Source organism: Mirounga angustirostris, unplaced genomic scaffold (assembly GCF_029215605.1).
Source record: "Mirounga angustirostris isolate CCGP_5_RB_7025 unplaced genomic scaffold, mMirAng1.0.hap1 SCAF_12, whole genome shotgun sequence".
Classification (NCBI taxonomy): Eukaryota; Metazoa; Chordata; class Mammalia; order Carnivora; family Phocidae; genus Mirounga; species Mirounga angustirostris.
This window is the reverse complement of record NW_026991720.1, coordinates 14,689,848-14,713,845: the sequence shown is the minus strand read 5'-3', so window position 1 is coordinate 14,713,845 and position 23,998 is coordinate 14,689,848. Positions and strand designations below refer to the sequence as shown.

At 38.5% G+C, this 23,998-nt stretch overlaps 1 protein-coding gene across 1 annotated transcript in view; it reads left to right on the top strand.

The window, feature by feature from the left end:
• Nucleotides 1–23,998, top strand: part of UBN2 (ubinuclein 2) — a 75,287-nt gene that overhangs the window by 35,740 nt on the left and 15,549 nt on the right. The window contains exons 7-14 of the mRNA XM_045864202.3: nt 532–602; nt 6,388–6,517; nt 9,223–9,341; nt 10,072–10,185; nt 10,763–10,906; nt 11,647–11,697; nt 14,123–14,165; nt 18,344–19,888. Coding sequence (XP_045720158.1) covers nt 532–602; nt 6,388–6,517; nt 9,223–9,341; nt 10,072–10,185; nt 10,763–10,906; nt 11,647–11,697; nt 14,123–14,165; nt 18,344–19,888 — 2,217 coding nt within the window. The remainder of the gene's footprint in view (nt 1–531; nt 603–6,387; nt 6,518–9,222; nt 9,342–10,071; nt 10,186–10,762; nt 10,907–11,646; nt 11,698–14,122; nt 14,166–18,343; nt 19,889–23,998) is intronic.

The window sequence follows — 23,998 nt, the reverse complement described above, 5'->3', positions numbered from 1 at the left end:
TGTAAATCACAGTAGCCCCACCCTCAAGAAGCTTATTCTTTAGTAAATAAATATGGAAACAATGTGTTTATTGAAAGCATATTGACAGGACCCCTGGGTGGCTCAGTCATTAAGCGTCTGCCTTCGGCTCAGGTCATGATCCCAGGGTGTTGGGATGAGCCCCATGGCGGGCTCTCTGCTCATTGGGGAGCCTGCTTCTCCCTTTCCGTCTGCCTGCCTCTCCCCCTGCTTGTGTGTGTGTGTGCGCGCGCGCGCGCGCGCTCTCTCCGTCAAATAAATAACATCTTTAAAAAAAAAAGAAAGGGGCATCTGGGTGGCTCAGTTGTTAAGCGTCTGCCTTCGGCTCAGGTCATGATCCCGGGGTCCTGGGATCGAGCCCCACATCGGGCTCCCTGCGCTGTGGGAAGCCTGCTTCTCCCTCTCCCACTCCCCCTGCTTGTGTTCCTTCTCTCGCTATCTCTCTCTGTCAAATAAATAAATCTTAAAAAAAAAAAGAAAGAAAGCCATATTGACAATCTTATGTTTCTCTAGGCTGCCAAACTTTTTGATGAAGAAGGAAGGAAAAAGTTCTTTACACAGGATATGAATAATATTCTTCTGGAGTAAGTAATTTTCTTCTTTAATTAAAAAATCTAAAAAGTTATTTAAACTTTAAGAATTCATTTAAACATATAGTTGGTTACAACTTTACAGGTTGATATTATTTTAGATTTAAATGTATTTTTTTTTGTCATTTTATATGAAAATGTCTTTCTGGAACAGCTCTGAGTATTCATATTAAATTTGGTATAATTTTCCTTCTACTTTCATTCAGACTTGGAAAAAATAATTTCATTGGTATCTAGCAAGGTTAATTATAATTCATACAAACATTTATAGCCAAATGGAAAGTATGGTTTAATGAAGAAATTCTGGTTGTGAGGTAGGAGAGAGGCAGTGTGGAGAAGACAAAAGGAAAAATGGGAAGGGGAAGCTGAAGGCTGAGATACAGGATACAGATTGTATTTAAATTAGTGACAGTTTTTACTGTTAGCTGGAGTGTGATACTAAGGAAGCTGCAGCTTCTAAGACTGTGGTCCAGTAAGCTGCCCTTGTAAACCTATTGGCTTATAAATTTTGACCATTGGTTTTAGAAGTGGAGTGTATAATTGGCTGCAAGCAGAACTGGGTGAAAAAAAGCAATCCTGGAGAAAGCAGCAGATTTTACTCCTCTCACATGAAAATAATGTGTGCCTGCTTTTGGTGGTTCAGTAGTATTATATACAAAGAAACAAGCAGTGTTCCCTTGAGAGCTTGTTTGGAGGTTCTAGCAGGGGAGCGCAGCTATTCATATACCCTTGACTGAAGAACGGTCCTCCTCTATCGGGGAAGGTCATCCTCTTCGACCGATCGCGTAGCTTCGGGCGGGACACACATGGAGCGGTGAGGGAGGAAGGGGACACCCGCCTAGCCAGCCAGATCAGCCGAATCAACTCTGGCGATCAATGGGGTGACAGATGTCGCAGCCAGATCACCCTCACATCCACAAGCAGTGTTTCCAATACTGTTTGTGAGTCCTGTCTTTTAAATATATATTGGAGGTAGTTTCTCATAAGATACAAAGGATGATGGACTGGTTTGCTTTGATAACTATTTTCTTTTTTTGTTTTTCCCCTCCCCCTTGATAACTATTTTAATTAAGTGCAATCTCTCTTTCTCCGGAGTACTTAAAAAATCTTTTTTGTCCCCCATGGACCCATGAAACACATAACCTGGTGTGCTACTGGTATGGTGACAGACGAATTTCTTGTTCCTGTTCTTTATTTTAGCCAGGGATTTTCAGATTGATTCTGTCTGCCTGGAAGCGAGGCGAATGCTTCCTGCCTGCACCAGCTCCTTTTACACCCCAGATTCAATAAACAGTGTAACCATTACTCATCGGAGCTGTCCCAGATTCCCTAATCAGGAATCTGACTGGCTGCTTTTTCTTTCTACTAGAGAGCCCCAAGTTTACTGGATCAGGTCCTTTTCCTATGACTGACAGAGTGCTTTTTTATTTTACTCTTCTGTAAGACGGACGGACTTTTTCTCCCCTGAGAGAAAGAAAGGACCTTCCTTGGGACATAACATCTCAGATAAGCAGAATATCAGCATTCCATTAACAGGCTTCTCTCTTTCTTCTTCTTCTTCTTCTTTTTTTTTTTTTTTTTAGTAATCTCTACACCCAGCATGGGGGTCGAACTCATGACCCTGAAATCAAGAGTCACGTGCTCTACTGACTGAGCTGGCCAGTTGCCCCTCCCCGCCTTTAAAAAATGTTTTTAATTTTAAATTTTATTTATTTATTTATTTAAAAGTAGGCTCCATGTCCAATGTGAGGCTTGGACTCATGGCCCTGAGATATGAGTTGCATGCTTCTCCAACTGAGCCAGCTAGGTATCCCCCACCCCCCACCAGACTTCCCTTAAGCCTCCCTGTGTCTATCTTAAATCCTCTAGTTGGAGCCTGTTTTTTTTTTTTTTTTTATTTCGCACAGTGTGCTTCCAGTTCTATAAAACCGTAGTATTCAGAGTTTAATGTTCTCCATTTTAATCACTTATTTATGCCCCTGGCGTCTGTTTCTACTTCCCTAAACAAACATCCCTTGGTTCTCTGGACTGAATCGATCTTCTAAGGGCACATGGTACGTAATTATTTTGGGTAGTAAATTCCTATGAAATTGTCCAGGTGTATTGGCTCTGCTTCACCACTGCTTCCTTACTCTGGGCAGAAAGAGGGGTGAGTTTGTTGGAATAGGAAACCTTTCTCTTTTTGCTTAATTGAATTTGACTTGGATCAGCAGATACACAGCTTGACAGCTTGATCTCTTCACCTATTTGCCCCTTTACCTCAAGCATACATTGCTAACAAAATCTTGATACTCTTTGCCTGTGATCCCAGTCCAGCCTGAGTTGTGTTCAGCAGTTGCTCTAAAGTTGTTCAGGGGCAGGAGGGATTTACATCCCTCTCGTGTGTTACCAATCGACACATCAACAGGCTTTTGAATTATTGCTGTAAAGTAAGAACTATATTGGATTTTGTGTTTGGGTTACTGCTCCCTAAGTCTTTCTTCAATTTCTAGCTTTTAGTGGTTCTGTTATGTGGACAGTATTGGTAAGATATTTGGAATACTTGAGGAAGAATTCAGGAAATTAAGTAGATTCCAGAATTCACTTGGAGTTAGTCAGCTTTTCTTTTTTCTTTTTTTTCTTTTGAGAGGGAGAATGAGAGACAGAGAGCATGAGAGGGAGGAGGATCAGAGGGAGAAGCAGACTCCCTGCCGAGCAGGGAGCCCGATGCGGGACTCGATCCCGGGACTCCAGGATCATGACCTGAGCCAAAGGCAGTCACTTAACCAACTGAGCCACCCAGGCGCCCCAGCTTTTCTTTTACTAGTGTTTTCAAACTGATTGAATGAGATATATATTCTGGGTTTTTATTAAGATTTTATATATTTATTTGAGAGACAGGGCATGAGTGGGGGGAGGGGCAAAGGGAGAGGGAGAAGCAGACTCCCCACTGAGCAGGGAGCCTGACTTGGGGCTCTAGCCCAGGATCCCGGGATCATGACCTGTGCTGAAGGCAGACAATCAACTGAGCCACCCAGATGCCCCTATATTGTTTTTTTTTTTTTTTAAGATTTTATTTATTTAGGGCGCCTGGGTGGCTCAGTTGGTTAAGCGACTGCCTTCGGCTCAGGTCATGATCCTGGAGTCCCGGGATCGAGTCTCGCATCGGGCTCCCTGCTCAGCGGGGAGTCTGCTTCTCCCTCTGACCCTCCTCCTTCTCATTCTCTCTCTCAAATAAATAAATAAAATCTTTAAAAAAAAAAAAGATTTTATTTATTTAACAGAGAGAGAGACAGCAAGAGAGGGAACACAAGCAGGGTGAATGGGAGAGGGAAAAGCAGGCTTCCCACGGAGCGGCGAGCCCGATGCGGGGCTTGATCCCTGGGCTGAAGGCAGACGCTTAACGACTGAGCCACCCAGGCCCCCCCCCCCCCCCCCGCCAATATTCTGTTTTTTAAAAAGAGGGAGAAGGGTGCCTGGGTAGCTCAGTTGGTAGAGCATGTGACTCTTGATCTCGGGGTCATGAGTTCAAGCCCCACATTGGGTGTAGAGCTTAACTTTAAAAAAATAAATATAAAAAGAGGGAGTTGATGGGATAGGAAAATAAGTCCTATATCAACTATGGGGAAATGACTGTTTCTAAAATTCTGTGTGAAAATGCAGGTAAGACTAAGTATTCCTGAGCCAGAAGAATCCTGTTTATAAAGTTGACCATTGCTTCAGCTAGGGATTCCTATGTTGCGTTTCTTGGAGGCTTCCTCAGAGGCAAATGAGAGCCCTTGTAAAGATAGGGATATAGGGGCAGCTGGGTGGCTTAGTTGTTGGGCAGTCTGCCTTCGGCTCAGGTCGTGATCCCGCATCGGGCTCCCTGCTTGGTGGGAAGCCTGCTTCTCCCTCTCCCCTCCCCCTGCTTGTGTTCCTGCTCTCACTATCTCTCTGTCAAATAAATAAATAAATATATTAAATAAATAAATAAATAAATATAGTGGGTTTCAAGCTTATTTATTCACAAAGTCCAGTGTTTGTCCTCTAATGCATTATCAGCAGATGGTCCCAGTATATTTTTATCCATTTAGAGCCTGTAGTGATCGCATGTTCATAATTTATTATGAGAGGTTTGAGACCCATCCATCATAACTTTCATGCATGGATATCTGCTTTGCAGATAGACTTCACTTAAAGAAGCAAAAGAACCTGGTGGGTATAAGGAGGCAGGCTCAGGGAAAGTTTGTTGCTTTAGGGGAAACTTTATTTCCCTGAAATGTGAAAATAACTGAAATTCAAACTTTTCATTACCGTGTGTTTTAGGTACTTCTTAGACCTTAGAAGATTGGAATTCTTAGGGGAAAAAAAAAATTAAATGTGTGAGGGATGGGTGCTTAAATTATACTGTTCTCAGGTAGGAATTTGTTTATGTTTGTGATAGACTGATACAATCCGTAACCTTTAGGGTTAAAACGTTTCTCTGATTGGCTTAGGAGCAGGGAGTCAGCTCTTTGTGCTTTTGAGTTTCCCCGCCTCTTTGGAAACCACTGATTTTTATAAGTATGTCACTGAGTCACTCTGTTCTTACTTCTCTTACTACTTGGAGTTTCTGTTTTATTTTCAGCTGCAACTAATCTTTAATAACGGGGTAAGCCTAGAAAGCCCCCTACCCAGAGTCTAGACTTTTAATTAAGATCCACACATAATGTTACTTAACCAAATGTTTATACACAGAACTCATGACAGTAGTGATTGTTTCCCTTATGATCCTCTGCATTTGACCTTCTGGTTCTTATGGATTCTAAGCATTTTTCCATTTGTATATGTGTTTGACTTCTCTAATACCAAGAATTTTTATTGCCAGTGCTAAGAGCATAGTTTTCCACATTTCGTTCTTTCTGAAATTACAGTGTATCTTGTAGGTGAGGGACATATTTGATATGGGAGGGCTTCTTTTCTTCCCCAAAAGCTGTTAATTGAATCTTTGGATTCATCTTCTATTTGTGAAAATTATTTATTAAATCTATCTGCCCCTTCTTTTGTAAGAGAATGTGGTGATTTGGACGTAGTTTGTTGCCAAGAGCCCCAGTTTGGTCTTGGCCTTCAAATTAACATCTGTTCCTATCTTTCTACAATAGCACTTGCCAGATACAGTGTCTTCCATCTTGGAAGAAACCTCAATTATTTATTAGTAGACTTGTCTGGCTGAGAATATGGCGGCTGTTAAAACTCTTTTCCTTTTTTTTTTTAAATAACTATTAAGTTAAATACCCATTTAACAACTTATTTTTGGTCTAAAAAAACTAATTTACAAACGGAAACAGGAACTGAAGAATTGGAATAAATTGAACAGACTATTAAATATCTAGTTTGTGCAGTGCAGGCACAATATGGAGACAAGGATGGATGAAAAACAGTCTGTATCTGTAGCCAGAAGGGCTTCACCTCTTCCAAATCTGCAATTTTTTCAAACACCTGTAAGGAAAAAATATTCTAAATTCATCGAAACTGTGTAACTCTCTAGCTTAGCAGTTGCAATAGGGGAGAGAGGATATGAATATCTCTTTGAGGAAATGAGCTTTTAGTAGAGTTCCTGTGTTTTATCCAAAAATGTAGACTTTGCCCCTGTTCTTCAAAAAATTATTCACCAGTTTATTTATGGTTATATAAATTCTCTATTTTCTCCTTGAAAAATACTGTCTAGGAAATCATGCAAAGATAAAACGAAAGAAGAGTCACTGCACTGCCTTTGCCTCCTTGCTTGTATCGGTACCTGAAAGAAATTCTGTACTATTTATTTGTTGTTTTTGTTCAGCATTGAGTTACAGCTACAGGAACTAGGCCCTGGCATTCGTAGTGGTGTCTACTCCCATCTTGAAGCTTTTGTGCCATGTAATAAAGAAACACTGGTAAAACGTCTAAAGAAGTTACATCTCAACGTCCAGGTGAGACAAGGAAAATCCTATCCGTATCTGAGGTTTTATGGCCTTTAAAGAAACTGGTTTCTGTTTGGGGCTTTGGCATATTAGTTGCTTTATAGTCTTATTGTATGTATTGAATAACTGTAGGAGTTACCAAAGGCACATTGGATCTCTTGAAAAAAACTTTTCAACAATTAATAAATCTAGATGAGAATGTTTTCTAAGGCATAGATTCTTGGACTGGTAAATTAACTTCAGTTCCACAGCTGACACAACTTTGCCCTCAACAAATATCTGACAGATTTATAGCTCAGTTTTTTTATTACTGAAATGGATCTATGCAGATATGTTCACACCCACATTATACAAACCAGTGGAAAGAATCACAGGGTTACATGTAAACTTAGAGATTTTTTGGTGTAATCATCCATGTTTTGCTAGATTCTCCTCCCCTACCATCCCATAAGTAATTGTCCAAGTTTGAATGCTTCTTGTGGTCAGAAACATATTTCATTGTAATATCAGAAAATTCTTCCATGCACTGGGACAAATTCAGGTGCTTTCCACCCCATTGGTCCTAATTCTGCCTTTGAGTCCATTCATAAATCTAATCATTTGTCACCTTCACAGCTTTCATGTTTTTGAAAGCTTGTATTATGTCCCCTTCTTCACTTCATGTAAAATGGTTTTTAGTACCTTCACTGTCCTGATTACTCTTCCCTTTATGATTTATTTGATTATATATTTTTAAAATATTTATAACTTGCAAGTAATGGAAAAGAACTTAAATAGTTTAAGACAAAAAAGAACATTTTTTTCTATCAATAAAGGTATTTTATGGAATTAAGGGAACTGATAATTTGGATTAACTCTTGTTTCTCTCTACCCATATCCCCGTGTCTCATTTTTATCCTTTTATGTGCATCTGAAAATACGATTGCTGTATTCTCAAGGTTTTATATCACGGAAAAGCCACACACACAGACTGACTCAGTCCTCTCATCCCAATCCAAGTTCTTGGGTCAGAAAATCTGATTATACTATCTTGAGTCAACCAAAATTTTTCTGGCCAGAGGTTGGGAGTCACATAGCACAACATGGCTGTCCAAGGCCCCCCATGGCTCTAATGGGGGAATGAATGTGGTGCCCTGGACCACTAGTGATGTGATCTGAGAGACATAGAATTATTTATTGTAAGTGTTACACAACTGTTAATAAAATAGTTCTGACTCTTGGTCTTGGCTCATTTCATGATCTCAGTGTTGTGAGACTGAGCCCTTTGTCAGGCTCTGTGCTGGGCATGGAATCTATCTGCTCAAGATTCTCTCTCTCCCTTTCCTTCTGCCCCTCCCCAACTCACTGCATGCTTGGATGCACCCACTCTCTCTCTCTTTAAAAAAAAAAAAAATTCTTTTGAATTGAGAATTCTTTGTCAGTTTAAAGCAGAGAAATAAATGAAATTACTTGAGGTCACAGATTTTGTGTCTGTGCCTGGCCCCTTCAGACATTGACAGTTGGAGCTTACTGCCGTACCATCACATGACAGAAATGGGTACCAGTAAAAAAGGATATAGAGGCAGGAGAACGACTTTTTATACATTATAAGATATTTTCTAAGGAACATTTCATATTTGATGTTTGGAGTTATTTAATATCCCTTTTGGCTATAGAGGAAGACATCTGTCTTAGCCCTTGCTTTTCTTTATCTGGTTTTATCATGTGTACTTGTAATCCCTAAATATTATACTGTTTGATTTTGCATATTTTTGAGCTTCATATAAATGGAGTCATACTGTCTCCATACTTTTCTTCTGCAGCTTGCTTTTTTACACTGAACATTATGCACCTCAGATTTATCTATGTCTTTACATGTGGTGAACTCCATTTTTGGAGTACATTTGCCGTACAGTGTGTATGGTGTTCCATGCTATAAATATATCCCAATTCATTCATTTTACTGTTGATGGATATTTGGGTTGTTCCCAGACAGATAGTCTCAGCTACGTAATTACGAAGTGATCACCTAGGAACCATGATACTGGATGTTCACATTTCTTTTAATGGAGTTTTTATAGCAGACACTGTCATATGTGCAATAATATTTATTAATTGGTATGTATGAAAATAGCAAGAGTCTTCCAGTTTCCTCTTTCTCTTTGGCCTTGACCTTGCATTTTTGCTTGCAGCATAAGTCACAATTAGGAACAATAAATGACAGAACAGGATGTCAACATCCTGTTGGTAGTCACCCAGACCAAATCCTATGTTCCAGTGTTGCAAAGCAGTATCTCCTCTTATGGTACTGGTTCCCCACCATAATGGGTATCAACCAGCAGTAGTCTGCACAATGTAGATTTTGTTTTATTTAATCTTAAAGTGTCCATATAATTTATTGGCTGGGACATTTTTAAGAATGTAAAGGAATACATTGTGTGTCAACTAAACTCAAAAAATTTTTAAGAAAAAAGTGTAAGGAACACTATTAATTATGCTGGGGTAACAAGCAAAAACTGGAATTCTCATTGATTGCCTGTGAAGTATGGTCATCCTAATTTTATATCCAGTATGCATTATGAAAAGTCAGTGTGGTAGAAGAAGTGTCTGCATTTAAATATGTTTACATTAAAAAAATATGTTTACATTTCAAATCCATAATCAGTGTCTTTTGTGGATCTGCTTTAATTTTTGTAAATGTGTTTTAAAAAACTTGTAGTATATTTTTTCCTCAGGATGATCGTTTAAGAGAACCTCTGCAAAAACTGAAACTGGCTGTTAGCAACGTGATGCCTGAACAGCTATTTAAATACCAGGAGGACTGCCAAGCTCGTAGTCAAGCTAAGTGTGCCAAGTATGTACCTCTTCTCTTTGGACCGGCTTTTGCATTTGAGAAGTATTTTTAGCTCTTAAGGATTGGTCTTGTGTAGACGTTCTCACCAAGTAGAAATCCACATATACCACTGAAATGGTATAATTGAGTATTTTCTAAATGACACAATACTCCCTATTCAGTTGCTTTGGTGTCAGAAGCAAAAGGTCTCTTGATTCAGTGTGTGGGTGTGATCCTAGCAAGAGCTGTGGTACTGGTCAGACATTTCACATGTCAGCCAATTTGACTGGCTGAAGTTGGACACAAATATTTTCTGAACCGAAAGGTAAGTATTCATGGCCTTATGTTACAGTTTGAAGACCTTGTTTACCAAACCACTTTATAATGCATTTCAAAGTATTATGTATAAAGATAGATTCCCCATTTACTTTCCCTTTTGAGTTAACATTCAGTTAAGCATTTTAACAGGTGTCTCTGGAGCATATCATAGGCACTGCTGGGTTAAAACTCTGCTTCATGGGACGCCTGGGTGGCTCAATCGGTTGAGTGTCTGCCTTCGGCTCGGGTCATGATCCCAGGGTCCTGGGATCGAGTCCCGCATCAGGCTCTTTGCTCGGCGGGAAGCCTGCTTCTCCCTCTCCTGCCTCTCCCCTGCTTGTGCTCTCTATCTCGCTCTCTGACAAATAAGTAAATGAAACCTTTAAAAAATAAAAAAAATAAAACTGCTTCATAAAATCTTTTTCATTTTTAGGTTACAAACAGATGAAGAACGAGAAAAAAATGGGTCCGAGGAAGATGATGATGAAAAACCAGGGAAACGTGTCATAGGACCAAGAAAGAAATTCCACTGGAATGACACCATCAGGTAAAATTGAACCGAAGCCTTCACTTTTAACCAAATAGATAATGGAGAACTAAGGTTTCTAATAAAAAGAATATATAGTAAATGGAAGAGTAGATTGGAAGCAACCAAAGATTAGTGTGTAGGAAAAATTCAAAGGAAGATTGACTTCATCCTGATATTCTTAGAGTGCTCTCACTTTTATTTTCATATCCTACTTTTTATAAGCTAATCTTCTAATAAGTAAGTCATACTGGTTTCAGAAGGTGAAGTACTCCATATACTTGTGTAATCAGTCATCTTTTTTACCAGTATTTCTGTACCCCAAGTAGAGGGTTTGGCTGCAGGACTATCCCTTTCAATCCTTGGTGCCTAGATGAAAGGTATCAAAGGAAATTGTTTCATATTGGGGATTTGGCTGTAGTGCAATGAGTGATGTATGTTGGAAAGTTTATCTTCGTGTCATCTTCTGAATTCTTGAGATAATATTCTTTATTATTGCTGTCAGATTTATGTGCTTTTAAAAAAATCTGTTTCAAGCTTAATTTTCCACAATTTGCAGTCAGATTTATATATAAATATATATTTTTAATCTGTTTAGAACTTTGTTATGTAACCTTGTTGAGATCAAATTGGGATGCTATGAGTTAGAGCCAAATAAAAGCCAGTCCGCTGAGGATTATCTTAAATCCTTTATGGAGACAGAGGTGAAACCATTGTGGCCTAAGGGCTGGATGCAGGCAAGGTAAGAAATATGACATCCTAGATTTTACTTTACTTTCTTATTATTGCTATTATTAAAGATACATGTATTTATATACACATACACACATATGACATTCATTTTGGTAATACCTAGTCATCTCAGATGATCTTTGCCTTGAAAACTTCAAGCACTTAAAAGACAAAACAATTAGTCACATGGACATGGAGATACAGAGATACACATAAAGGGTAATTTTTTTTTTTTTTTTTTTTTGCCAACCACTTTTTCTTTTTTGCACCTGAATTTGCTAATAGAGAAATGGGAGGAGGAGAAGATGGTTATGAACTTTGCGGGGGGGAACTTCACATGGGTATCGTGAAGATAAGGAACTGAATACAAAATGGAGAGTGTAGAAAAAATGATCCCAACCTTAGGTTCTGTTGAAAATAGTCAATGTAGAGTGGTATCTCAAAAATTAAGAGTAGCCCAATTTAAAGTTTAAAGAGTTAAGAATGTTAAAATTAATAGACTTGGCTATCTCTGTCATCTTAAAGCGTTCTGTCTTAAATAAAAAAAAATCTGTTGATCTGTTAAAAGATTTAAATAAATGTGCTATAAAACTCCCCATAAAATAGATTATTGAATTTACTCTGTGCCATTATAACTTTCATTTGATAAATGAACAAGTAATAGACTGTTGAAAACTATGTAACTAAAACGAGAAAGTGGCTATCATTATCTGTTACACAAAAATGATCATGTCTTTTTAACTTTTGCAGAATGCTTTTTAAGGAAAGCCGGAGTGTACATAATCATCTTACTTCTGCTCCGTGAGTAAAACAGACTCCAGATTTCTTCATTTATTTTTGCTCACCTTACATGCTTTAGTAAACAAGTGCTATTTCTTAAATGCTAGTTGAAGTAGTACTTAAACAGACATTTATTTATTTATTTATTTATTTATTTATTTATTTATTTATTTATTTTTAAAGATTTTATTTATTTATTTGACAGAGAGAGACGCAGCGAGAGAGGGAATACAGCAGGGGGAGTGGGAGAGGGAGAAGCAGCCTTCCCGCCAAACAGGGAGCCCGATGCGGGGCTTGATCCCAGGACCTGGAATCATGACCTGAGCCGAAGGCAGACGCTTAACGACTGAGCCACCCAGGCACCCCTTAAACATGCATTTAAACAATCTCCCATTTTGTTCCTGCTTTTTTAAAAAAAAATCATTTTTAGGGGCGCCTGGGTGGCTCAGTCATAAGCATCTACCTTCAGCTCAGGTCATGATCTCGGGGTCCTGGGATCGAGCTCCGAGTCGGGCTCCCTGCTCAGTGGGCAACCTGCTTCTCTCTCTGCCTCTGCCTCTCCCCCAGCCTGTGCTCCCTCTCTTTCTCTCTCTCTCTCAAATAAATAAAATCTTTTAAAAAAATCATTTTCACTGTTTCTATAGACCTAAGAACACATTTATCTATTAAACAGTTCTCAGGCTAGTCTCCAAAAACCTGAATGTGTGCTGGCCTGAGATTTGGTAGTTAGGAGCCATGTAAACAGGAAAGCTCTGATTGTTTCCTTTGTTCCTGGGCCTTCTTCCCTCCAGTTCTTTGGTGTCCTTTTTCTTTCCCTCTTAATGACCATTAATGTAGCTAACTTACAGCCTTGTGCATTCCAAGATGGTTTCGTATATATACCTACCCTGCCTTGCCTTGCAAAGTGTCAAAGTATGAAAGTTTATTCCACAAAATTAACTTATTCTTCATTTCTTTCCCTTCTTTTTAAAACTAGGTATTTCCTTAGTGGTGTGATTACTAAAGAAAGGTCTTTTAACCTGATAGGAAGTAGTAAAAAGCTGGGGGTTTTGTGGTTATATTTTTGGGTGAATACTGGTTGACTTCAAGAATTTTATTTTTACCTACAACTTAGGGCTATTGCTCTGTAGCTTAGACGTGTAGTAATAGTTAATAAAATATTAAATTAGCAAGTTACTGAGAATTTATGGGTCACTATAATTCAATATTCTAAGAGGTCTGGTTAACAACTGGGTAACCTTACAAAATTCTGTCTCTTTATACAATTATAATGGAAATTTTTACAACTGTTAGGAAGGACACTTTGTTAGCATACTGTTAGATTTGTATTGAGTTGGTTGTGGTTGTCAGTTTTTGCTATTCTTGTTTATTGCTGGTGGTTTAGTTACCCTGGGGCAGGGGATACATAGGTACTGGTATCAATAATATTTCTGGCCTTTAATTTCCCCATAGTTATAAAATCACATATGTGTTACAATTCAGGTATGAGTAATTCCTTTAAACCTAAAGCAGATGTTTACAGAGATCCTTTTCCCCAGTTTTTTTTTTTTTTTAGTAGCTTTATCACTATGACTAACTTGTGTTTTGTATCAGAAAGTGGAAATCTATGGGATACGTGGGCCTGGACATCTTTTGCCCCAATGGTCTTTATCAAGAAAACTTTGAAAATTACTGTTGCCTTAATGAAGTCGTAGACTGACAATTTTAATCAAGATATTTGTTAATTTAATGGATGACATATCAACTTAGTGAAGTAGAAATACTCAGTGTGAGGTATTTTAGCTTGTTAATCCTTTAATTATTCAACAGACATGGAGTACTTTCTCTTATTATGGAACCCATAAGATTTTCTTCAAACTTTTTCATACTGGTTCCCACAGGTTTCAGGTTACATAGTATTTTTCTTGCCTTTTTTCCCCCCGTCATTTTGACATTTTTTATTTGAATTTTTGTATTAAAATAATTTTCTCTAAAAACAAAGATTTGTTTTGTTTTTAAAATGATCTCTCATTTACAATATCTTGACAATGGTTCTCCTCAAATTGTGGTTTAATTTGAGCTGAAAGTTTCTTGAAGCTCTGTTTTCCTATAAATAATTATAAATTCTTACCAGTTCTTTGAAGTGAGTCTCCTTAGGCAGCTTTGTTACCCTATCTTGAGGTTTTGTTTTTTTTTTAATTTTGAGTATTTACATTTAATTTTTAAAAAACCTTTATCTATCATTGATATTTTGCTAATGGTTTGGCCTTTTTTCCAGTTGATTGAAATTGGAGGAAATGTTACTGTATATTCACATATAAACTGAGCACTTATATATAGTTCCTTCCTTCATAGAGTTTTCCAAATAGCATAAGAAGTTACTTACCCATGTAATGACAATATTTTAATTTCCTAATGGTGACCTAAATGCTACTGAAATGGCCTCCTTTTTTATCTTTTGTCTTAGGGCAAAGAAAAAGGTGATTCCTGCACCTAAACCCAAAGTGAAGGTAAGTATTGAACCAAATCTTTAATTAGTCATAATTGGGGAATGTTGAAATACATTCTTAAGATGCAAAGGATATATGTATTTGGCATAGGTGGATAGGTACTGTATTTTTAAGAAGGGTATTTTTAAATTTTGTAAAAATCCTAGAACGCTTTTATTTCAGAGAATTAAATTGTAAGATTTAACCTAATAAAAGTTAGAAGCGTTCCATAAAATATAACAAATATCCTTTAAAAGCATAGTTGAGATTGCAAATAGATAATAGAAATCCCTAAGTCCCAAAACAAAGAAGAAGCTGCCAGCGTGTTAATCTGTCATTGAAACTTTGGTTGCCTTTAGGCGCATTTGCTGATTTTCATCCATCACTTTATGGTTTATTTTTAAATTTCTTCTCAGACCACAGCAGATAGGGGTATCTTTGCCTTATATAGGTTAGGAATTAGACTGAAACTCTGTGTAAACCTGGGACTTTCAAAGGGTAACATGTTTAGTAAAAGAAAGGACTAGAAAAGAAATCCACTCACCAGCAGAAAGATTAAGGAACTTGGGTGTCTTGGCCTGAGTTCTAGATTAGGGGAAGGAAGTCCTTCCTGAGAATTTTCCCTGGTTTAGGAGTTTAATTTACACTGCCTACAAGACCTGGGAAGTCCTCAAGCTTTGAAAATAACTTAAAGGGATATTAGATTAGTTATTAACCCAAGGCAAATGGCAAATCAAATTCTCTCTGGAAAAATGCAGTTTCATCCCAGGCCCCAAAAGGCTTACCACATATATACCGTGTCAAACATGAGCTTAAAATGTGAAAACACAGAATACATAAGGAAGTAAGTTACTATGAGTGAGAGTCAGCAGAAACATCCAACAAGAATTAGATCCCTGAGAAGGGCAAGTGATGGATTTATTGGGTTTAGAACATAAAGGAATTTAACTTGTTTAATATGTAAAGAAGGAGAAGAAAGGATAAAAAAATACCAAAATAGACAAAGCAGAGTTGAAAAAGAATCATGTATAATCTATAGAAGTGAAAATTGTAATCATTTGAAAGTAAAATTGTAAAGAAAGCCCACACCCTTTAGGTTTTAGACTTTCCCCATAGCCTTCATCTCTTTGAATAGATGAGTTTCTTGGCTTATGAGATTATGGCCAGAAGGTCAATATTTGTTACTCTCTGGCCTTCTTAACTTTTAGTATTAGAGGCTCTTTGAATACAGAGTAAATAGTCTTCTTTTTCTTACCTACCTCATTTGTCTTCTAATCCAAATAATATTGAACCAGTATTTCATCACATCTGTTGAGTTCATGCTTTGCTTTGACACTGTATTTTTAAACTCCTAATGCTTTCCATAAAGTGTTGGTTAAATTTTGATACATCTATTCAAACATATGATTATCAGAATTCTAATAATGACAGGGATGGTATAGGGGAATTGCCTATTTTGTTTGTCTTTGTGATTAAATTACTGTTTCCTTTCCCCCAAATGGAAAAACTATATTGCTGATTTGTGTTTTTCCTACCCTACCACCCCTCAAATACCTGTTTTAGTTATAAAGATAATATAAGCAAGTACAGTAGAAAATGCAAATACAAAAAAGTAAGAAGGAGAAAAGTAAAAGTATCCAGGAAAAAAAGCTCTTCCTTTCTAGTACACTTCTGGAGCTCTGTCCTTGCCACCCCTCCTTCGATCCATTCAAATAGCTATTCATTTATTCAGATTGAATTAACATTTTATAAATGGGATAACCTGCTTTTTAGACTCAAATATATACCCTGGACAATTTATCTCTGCTAGTATAAATTTATATAGTACCCTGGTGGGTGGATTTAACATTATTCTAGAAGAAAAAATTAATTCAGGGGCACCTGGCTGGCTCAGTCAGAAGAGCATATGATTCTTGATTTCAGGGTTGTGAGTTCAAGCTGCACATTGGGCCCAGAACTTAGAATAAATAGATAGTAAATAAAAATGAAACCAGTATATTCTTTAAAAAAAATAAAAAGTTCCTTTAAAAAAGTTTTATATTGGTAATGCTACCATTATGATTCCAATACATTCCCCCACCCTCAGTTTGTATACTTTTTTAATAAAAAAGGTATTTTCACTAATCATATTTGAATGGATGGCCTGTCAAGCAGACGTGTCTCATATGTATTACCCATTCATCTTAACAGACATTTTTTTTTTTTTAAGATTTTTATTTATTTATTGAGAGAGAGCATGAGAGGGAGGAGGGTCAGAGAAAGAAGCAGACCCCCTGCTGAGCAGGGAGCCCGATGCGGGACTCGATCCTGGGACTCCAGGATCATGACCTGAGCCGAAGGCAGTTGCTTAACCAACTGAGCCACCCAGGCGCCCCTTAACAGATAATTTTGACCTTAGTGCAGTTACACTACAGAATTCTGAGAGGCAGTGGAGTTTTCAATCAGGGCTTTTGGACTAGCAGCTTAGAAAAATTGCTGAGGAAGTTAGAGTTTAACAGCCTTCTTACCAGCTTCTTTACTGTAATACCTTAGAAGGTGATGGTAAAGACACTTCCTCTCCATTCTTTCCCCACTATGGTTAACGTAAGTGCTGTGATTGTATAAATTAATGTGTAATTTAAGACTTTGGGTTTAGGTTTATTTGGGTTTGTTTTTAAGAGACTAATCAAAGAAACTTTGAAGTGCTTTTTATGTAATAGTTTTATTTCTTCTTTTTTTTTAAAGATTTTATTTATTTATTTGAGACAGAGAGAATGAGAGAGACAGAGAGCACATGAGAGGGGGGAGGGTCAGAGGGAGAAGCAGGCTCCCTGCCGAGCAGGGAGCCCGATGCGGAACTCGATCCCAGGACTCCAGGATCATGACCTGAGCCGAAGGCAGTCGCTTAACCAACTGAGCCACCCAGGCGCCCTCGTTTTATTTCTTCTTAATCTTAAAAATGACATGGGACGCCTGGGTGGCTCAGTTAGTTGGGCATCTGCCTTTGGCTCGGGTCATGATTCCAGGGTCCTGGGATCGAGTCCCGCATCGGGCTCCTTGCTCAGTGGGGAACCTGCTTCCACCTCTCCCTCTGCCTGCCGCTCCCCCCCACTTGTGCTCTCTCTCTCTCAGAAATAAATAAATAAAATCTTAAAAAAAAAAAATCTTAAAAATGACATGAGTCGAATACTTTATATTTCCCTTTTAAGGGAAACAGCTTTTTTTTTTTTTTAGATTTTCTTTATTAGAGAGAGACAGAGCACAAGGGGGTGGGGGGAGGGAGAGCTCCACTTTGACCTCGGAGACTCACACAGGCCTGATCTCAGGACCCTGAGATCATGACCTGAGCCGAAACCAAGAGTCGGAAGCCCAACCAACTAATACATTAGTCCCAGGCACTCCGAAACAGTTACTTTTTAATTCTTTTGCTCTTGGAATATTTTAAATTGTGCTCTAATTCTCTTTTCTCTTCCTTGAATTTTAAGAAACTTAATTTTTTGGGGGAAAAAAAAATTCTCTTAGGTATTCAGAATTTTAATTCCCATAACCTTGTTTTCTTGTGTATAGTGCCTTGCTCATAGTAAACATTTAGTAAATATATGTTGAATAAATTACAAATGACCATAATGAATAGAAGACTTAATTTGAGTATGCTTGGATTGAATCCCAGTTTATGTACCACTTCTCTACGTACTGGCTATGAGTGGCTATAGGACAGGGCATACAGCGGCAGAAACACAAGGGAGCAGAAAGTGAGGGTCAGTATCGTAGCAAAGCATCCTAGAGAAGAAGGGCAGAGTCTTAGAATAAAGGCAGAATTTCTCCTAGGTACAAGAAGAATAAAAAGAGAATAGTCCATGAACAGATGGATTTGGAATAGTATCTGAAGATCTGATGCAGGTGGGGTGGGGTGAGGGAGAGTTTCGCCAATAATGCAACTAGTATACGAATATTCCTTTGGCTTGGTGTCAAGTTCTCTTAGAAGAGCTTACTAAGGTATGGCCGCTGTGTGCACTGTATCAGATGCTTTGGCTTCTGAACGGTTCAGTCAAGAGCTCTATCCTGAGAACTGTTTTGGTTTTTTCAGTCTAAAGATTTCCAATAGAATTTTAATCATTGTGAGATGTTCTTAGTCCTTTAAAAAAAAATCAAAAAAACTAATACTTAGTAATTATTTATTAATCATTTAATTTGTTCCAATATAATGCTGTTTATGTTAGGAGTGTAGTCCAAAAAAGGACCAGAAAACTGCATCGTTGGTGGCTTCAGTTGGTGGTCCCTCAACGAGCTCTAGCACATCTGCCGTGGCCTCCACCAGCTCTAGCTCCACACCAGCCCAGGAGACGATCTGCCTTGATGACTCACTAGATGAAGACCTTTCTTTCCATCCACCTGCACTGGATCTTGTTTCTGAAGCTTTAGCTGTTATCAACAATGGGAACAAAGGCCCTCCAGCTGGCTCAAGGATAAGCATGCCAACTGCAAAACCTCGTCCAGGACTGAGAGAAGAAAAATTAGCAAGTATCATGAGTAAGTTGCCGCTGGCTGCTCCTAAAAAACTAGATTCTCCTCAGACTGCACATTCATCAAGTCTTATTGCTGGTCATACAGGGCCAGTACCAAAGAAACCCCAGGATTTAGCTCATACTGGCATCTCTTCAGGCCTTATTGCTGGTTCTTCAATTCAGAACCCTAAAGTTTCCTTGGAACCTTTGCCAGCCAGGCTGCTTCAGCAAGGACTACAGAGGTCGAGTCAGATTCATGCTTCTTCCTCTTCCCAGACCCATGTGTCCTCTTCCCAAGCCCAAGTTGCTGCCTCCTCTCACGCTCTGGGGACACCAGAGGCCCAGGATGCTTCTTCGTTAACACAAGTAACAAAGGTGCACCAGCATTCAGCTGTCCAGCAAAACTATGTGTCTCCATTACAAGCAACCATTAGTAAATCACAGACCAACCCAGTGGTGAAGTTGAGTAATAATCCCCAACTTGCCTGTTCATCCCCGCTTATTAAGACTTCGGATAAGCCACTCATGTACCGCCTTCCCTTATCTACTCCCTCACCTGGAAATGGTTCTCAAGGGTCCCACCCCCTGGTTTCTAGGACAGTACCCAGCACCACTACCTCCAGTAACTATTTAGCCAAGGCTATGGTGTCACAGATGTCCACGCAGGGTTTCAAGTCTCCCTTCTCAATGGCTGCATCCCCCAAACTTGCCGCATCTCCAAAACCTGCCACATCTCCTAAACCCTTGCCCTCACCTAAGCCTTCCGCCTCACCCAAGCCCTCTCTGTCAGCTAAGCCTTCAGTATCAACGAAACTTATTTCTAAGTCCAGCCCCACTCCCAAGCCTCCTGTACCCCCAAGCGCTTCCAGTCCAAATGCACTAGTAGCCCAGAGTAGCCACTCCAGCAGTAACAACCCAGTCCATAAACACCCCAGTGGAATAAGCCTCAGCAGACAGTCGCCCACCCTGAATTTGCTGCCCTCTAATCGCACTTCAGGCCTTCCACCCACAAAAAATCTTCAGGCCCCTTCAAAGCTCACAAATTCCTCATCCGCTGGAACTGTTGGGAAGAATAGCTTGAGTGGGATTGCAGTGAATGTACCTGCCAGCAGAGGTAGCAGCCTAAACTCAAGCGGAGCGAATAGGACTAGTCTCTCTGGGGGAACAGGAAGTGGAACACAGGGTGCTACTAAACCGTCGTCTACTCCACATAGACCATCCTCTGCCTCAGGGTCTTCAGTGGTAACAGCCAGTGTGCAGGTATGTATGTTACGTACGTTCATGGGATAAAGTATAAGATTGTGCGGTCTTTCCTGTGAGTCCGTTTAATAACCATGTACATAGGTTGTTCGTAATAGCTTATTACAGCTTATGGCCAAGGAATGTTCCTGATGTTCACATCACAGTAATGGGGATACTTGGTGGATGAGGTTTTTGTTGGGATGTCATTTTTTTTTCTTCCAGGTAAAGTAGCACATACGACTTTTGCAATTTTTGAAAAACACATAATGCATATTTAAAATATGTTGTCAAAATTCAGAACAAAGTAGTAACTTACGAGTTTAACATACCCTCACTTGTCTCCTTTCTCCCTCTCTCTAGTCCCCTTTCTCCTGTCAACTTTTTTATTTAATCAAATTTATACATTCATGGTTATTTTTTTTTTCCTTTAGCCATTTGTCTTTTCAAATAAAATTTTTATTTGGCATGAATTTTGCAGTTACTCATATGTAATTCTCTGTGTCAAATTACTGTCGATAATCCTTTTATACCACCGGTTTCCCCATTCGTGAGTTTTTAATTTAAATTTATCTCACAGTGGGAGTGCTTCACTCGGAGTCTTTTCAGGAAGACTAACACAAAACTTACTTTACCTTAGCTCCAGCATACCTGATCATTTCTGTACTGTCACACTTAGGTATGTAGACTTCTCGGGTCACTAACGGTCTCCTCCCAATGTTATAAATACTGTTCCACTGACCTTTGCTTAGTATTGAGGATTACAGGGAAGTCTGAGGCCATTCCAATATTTTGTTCCCTTGTATGTGTTTTCTCTGCCTAAATGCTAGTAAGAGTTTCTCTTTTTCCTTGAAATTCAAGTATCCTCAAATTATAGCTAGGTTTTATCTGTAAGTTTATACCTGGCGGCTTTTTCAGCTCAAGAATATTTTGTTCTATGATGTGTTTCATTATCATTTCTGATCCATTTGGCCCAGGTTTGTTGAGAACTCTTTATTACTCATATTTCATTTCTCTCCTTTCCATGTCATCTTCTCTGTCATTGTTTTCATCTTTCTGCTACTCCTTGTATTCTGAGACTTGCCAGATTTGTCCTTCACGTGACCAGTTTGATTTCTGTAAGATTCTTCTTCCCTGTCTCCCATCCCAAAAAGTAATACGTATTCACTGTAGGCAAATTCACAACAAAGAAAAGTCCCCCATTATCCCACTGCTGTTTATATTTTCCTGGTACTTTTTTGGATTCTTGTCAAGAAAATGGGTGTCATATAATATGCTGTTTCATAACAAGCTTTTTAAAAATATGTAACATTTTGTGATGTTAGTTCTTAGGTTCCCAAGTGTTTTTTGAAAACATGACTTTTGTTGATTTGTGGGATTCCGTTGTCTCAGAAAGTGTTCTTTTTACTGCCTCCTGTTGATGCGGAATAGGAGCATCTAATGAAAGAATTTTTACCTTGGTGTTTATAGATATTTTCTGCTCTTCAGTACAAGCTAAGGATTGGTATTCATAAACACGCGAAACCCAGATCATCACTCTGCCATTACTGTAGGCTTAGTAATGAATTCATTTATTCCAGAATTCTAATATAAAACAAAATTCAATTAACCGATACTTTACTAGTTGAAATCTAGGATGTTTTATCTGTTTAGTTTTACTTTCATCAGAAAATGAAAAAAAAAAAAAACCCACTGATTAGGGATTGTATGTTAAAATTTAAGTTATAACTAAGGTCTGGGAGTTAGTTCACATTCCTCTTTGTGATACCTTTATTAAAATGTTGACTGTGTTTGACGTTAATCTTCAATTTGAGTAAAGGACAGAATCATAACAGAAATGCCAGTTCCCTGCCACGTGGGTCCCCCTTCCTAGTATCAGTTACTTTTAATTCTCATAGCTTTTTCTGTGTTTTTAAATACTAAGAATGGATGGAAGACAATTTATTCATTTTACTATTATCTCTTAACTTACCATGATAAAGCTTTTAGCTGCCTTTATACCTCTGCCATTCTCCTGAAAGAGTACAAGTACAACTTTTGGTTAAATCCAGGACTATGTAAAATATTGTCTCTCTTGAGCTAAATCGTAAACTATGGTTTCATTTGCTTTAAGTTTTTGGGTTTTTTTCCTGAAGAAAAATTGCCTTTTTTCCCCCTTCACTTTGAATTTAAAGTTAAATCTTTCTCTAGCCTTTGTCATCTCCAGAGTCTCTCAGTTCTGTCCCCACCCTGCTGCCACCCCCTCAGCTCTCCCCCTCCTGCCAGTCCTTCTTGTATTTGATCATCTATCCCAGGAGAACCTAGATACTTAGCATACCAATTCATTTGTCAGCAGGGAACCCATATGGCAAAATTTGTGTTTCCAAAAAGTTAACTACTTTTTTCTAGTTTTCATCCTTTCCAATATGACTTTATGATTTGAAGGCCTTATTGTTCCTGCCTTCAGATCTGATCCTTTTTGTTCTGTCTTACTGGTTTGACTGAAGAAAAGGTCAGTAATTGAATAGTTGATCATAACTTTGGGGGAACCTGTGGTTTGGTTTGTTTTTTTTTTAACGTAGTCTGTCATTGAGACCTCGTGGCCTCTAAATCCTGTCTCTCTAGCACTCTTAACACTAAAAGGAGATTCCCTATCTGTGCCTGCAAAACATTCGGCTCCTGTCTGAAAGACATCTTCAGCTATCTGTTCATTTGCAGAGTGAAAAGGACAGGCCCTGAGTTTAACAGAAATTAAAATCTTTCCAGGTTCAGATTATTACCTCTACCTACTTTCTATTTAATAACTTCCTGCTCAAGGCTTTCCTCTTCTTTCTTACCCTTCAACTTACTGATGTTCTATGAATCCATTTCTTTGCCACTTTATAATTCCCAAAATAATTAACTCATTAAGCAAATGTTTCTGAGGTATTTAATATGTGCCAGGCACTCTTCTAGGTGCTGGGGAGATAGGGTAAACACCATACTCAGGATCTCTCCGGTCATGGAGCATATATTCCAGGTAGAAAGATAAAACACAAATTTTTAAAAAACATGTTAAGTGCTATGAAAAAACAATAATATGACAAAGTGTGATTGCTGCTAACATAGATAAGGGAGTTGGGGACAGCCTCTTTCAGGAGATAACATTTGATCTGAGAACTGAATAAGCAGGCTAGTCATTTGGAGATAGGGGGAACAAACAGTCCAGGCTAGAGAGATGGTAGGTGTGAAGACACTGAGATAGGAAGGAGCCTGATGTGTAGGTATGCATGGCTGGACTACGGAGAGATGGATAGGTGACAAGGTCTGAGATCAACCAGAACCATGTGATGCAGGACCTTGCAGGTCACGATAAGAACTTCTTGGGGTTTTAATCTGTGCAGTGGGAAGCCATTGGAGGGTCTTCATTGATTTATATTTCAAAATATCCTTCTGGTTGTTGTAGAGAATGGGGGGGTGGATGCACTCAGCGAGATAAAATGTGGTTTAAAAAAATTCTCGATAGATAGAATGCCCACTGCAGGAAGAGCATGGTTTTCCTTCATATTTTCCCCTGGGAATGAAATATGGAGGTCGTGGAAGTATTTTTGATTATGGAGCATTATCCTGAACTATCGGCCTGTTTTAGGTTGACCGCTTCTCCTGTATGCTTTCGAATGATATCAGCAATAGGATACCTAACTTTTGAAAGGTCTCCATCTTACAGGGAGAGAAAAATTTATAAATGCCATGTAATATTTAGGTAGTCTGATGTTTCATTTTAGTTTTATAGACAAAAGTGGATATGGAAGTTTTTTGAAAGTACAAAATATTACACAGTTATGGCATGGTATCATTTTTTATCGCTCAGTTAATTTGGGAAGTTGCCCTAATTTATGTTTTCCAGCTATTTTAATACTTCAGTTAGCCTTCTCCAGAAAAGCTTGAGTTCTCCTTATTAGCAGTATCTAATGTTCCTCTCTAGGGGGTTCCACTTGGGGCACTTGGTCTTGGAGTGTGTGCCTCATATTATCCTGAGATTACAAGAGAACTATGATTTTAAAAAAACTCTTTTTAATTCTTAAATTGATGCAGGATACCTTCTATCCAAACTGCTTCAAAGTGTCCTTATTTCTAGCTTAGTAATTCTTTCCAGTGTATCCATTTTGTATA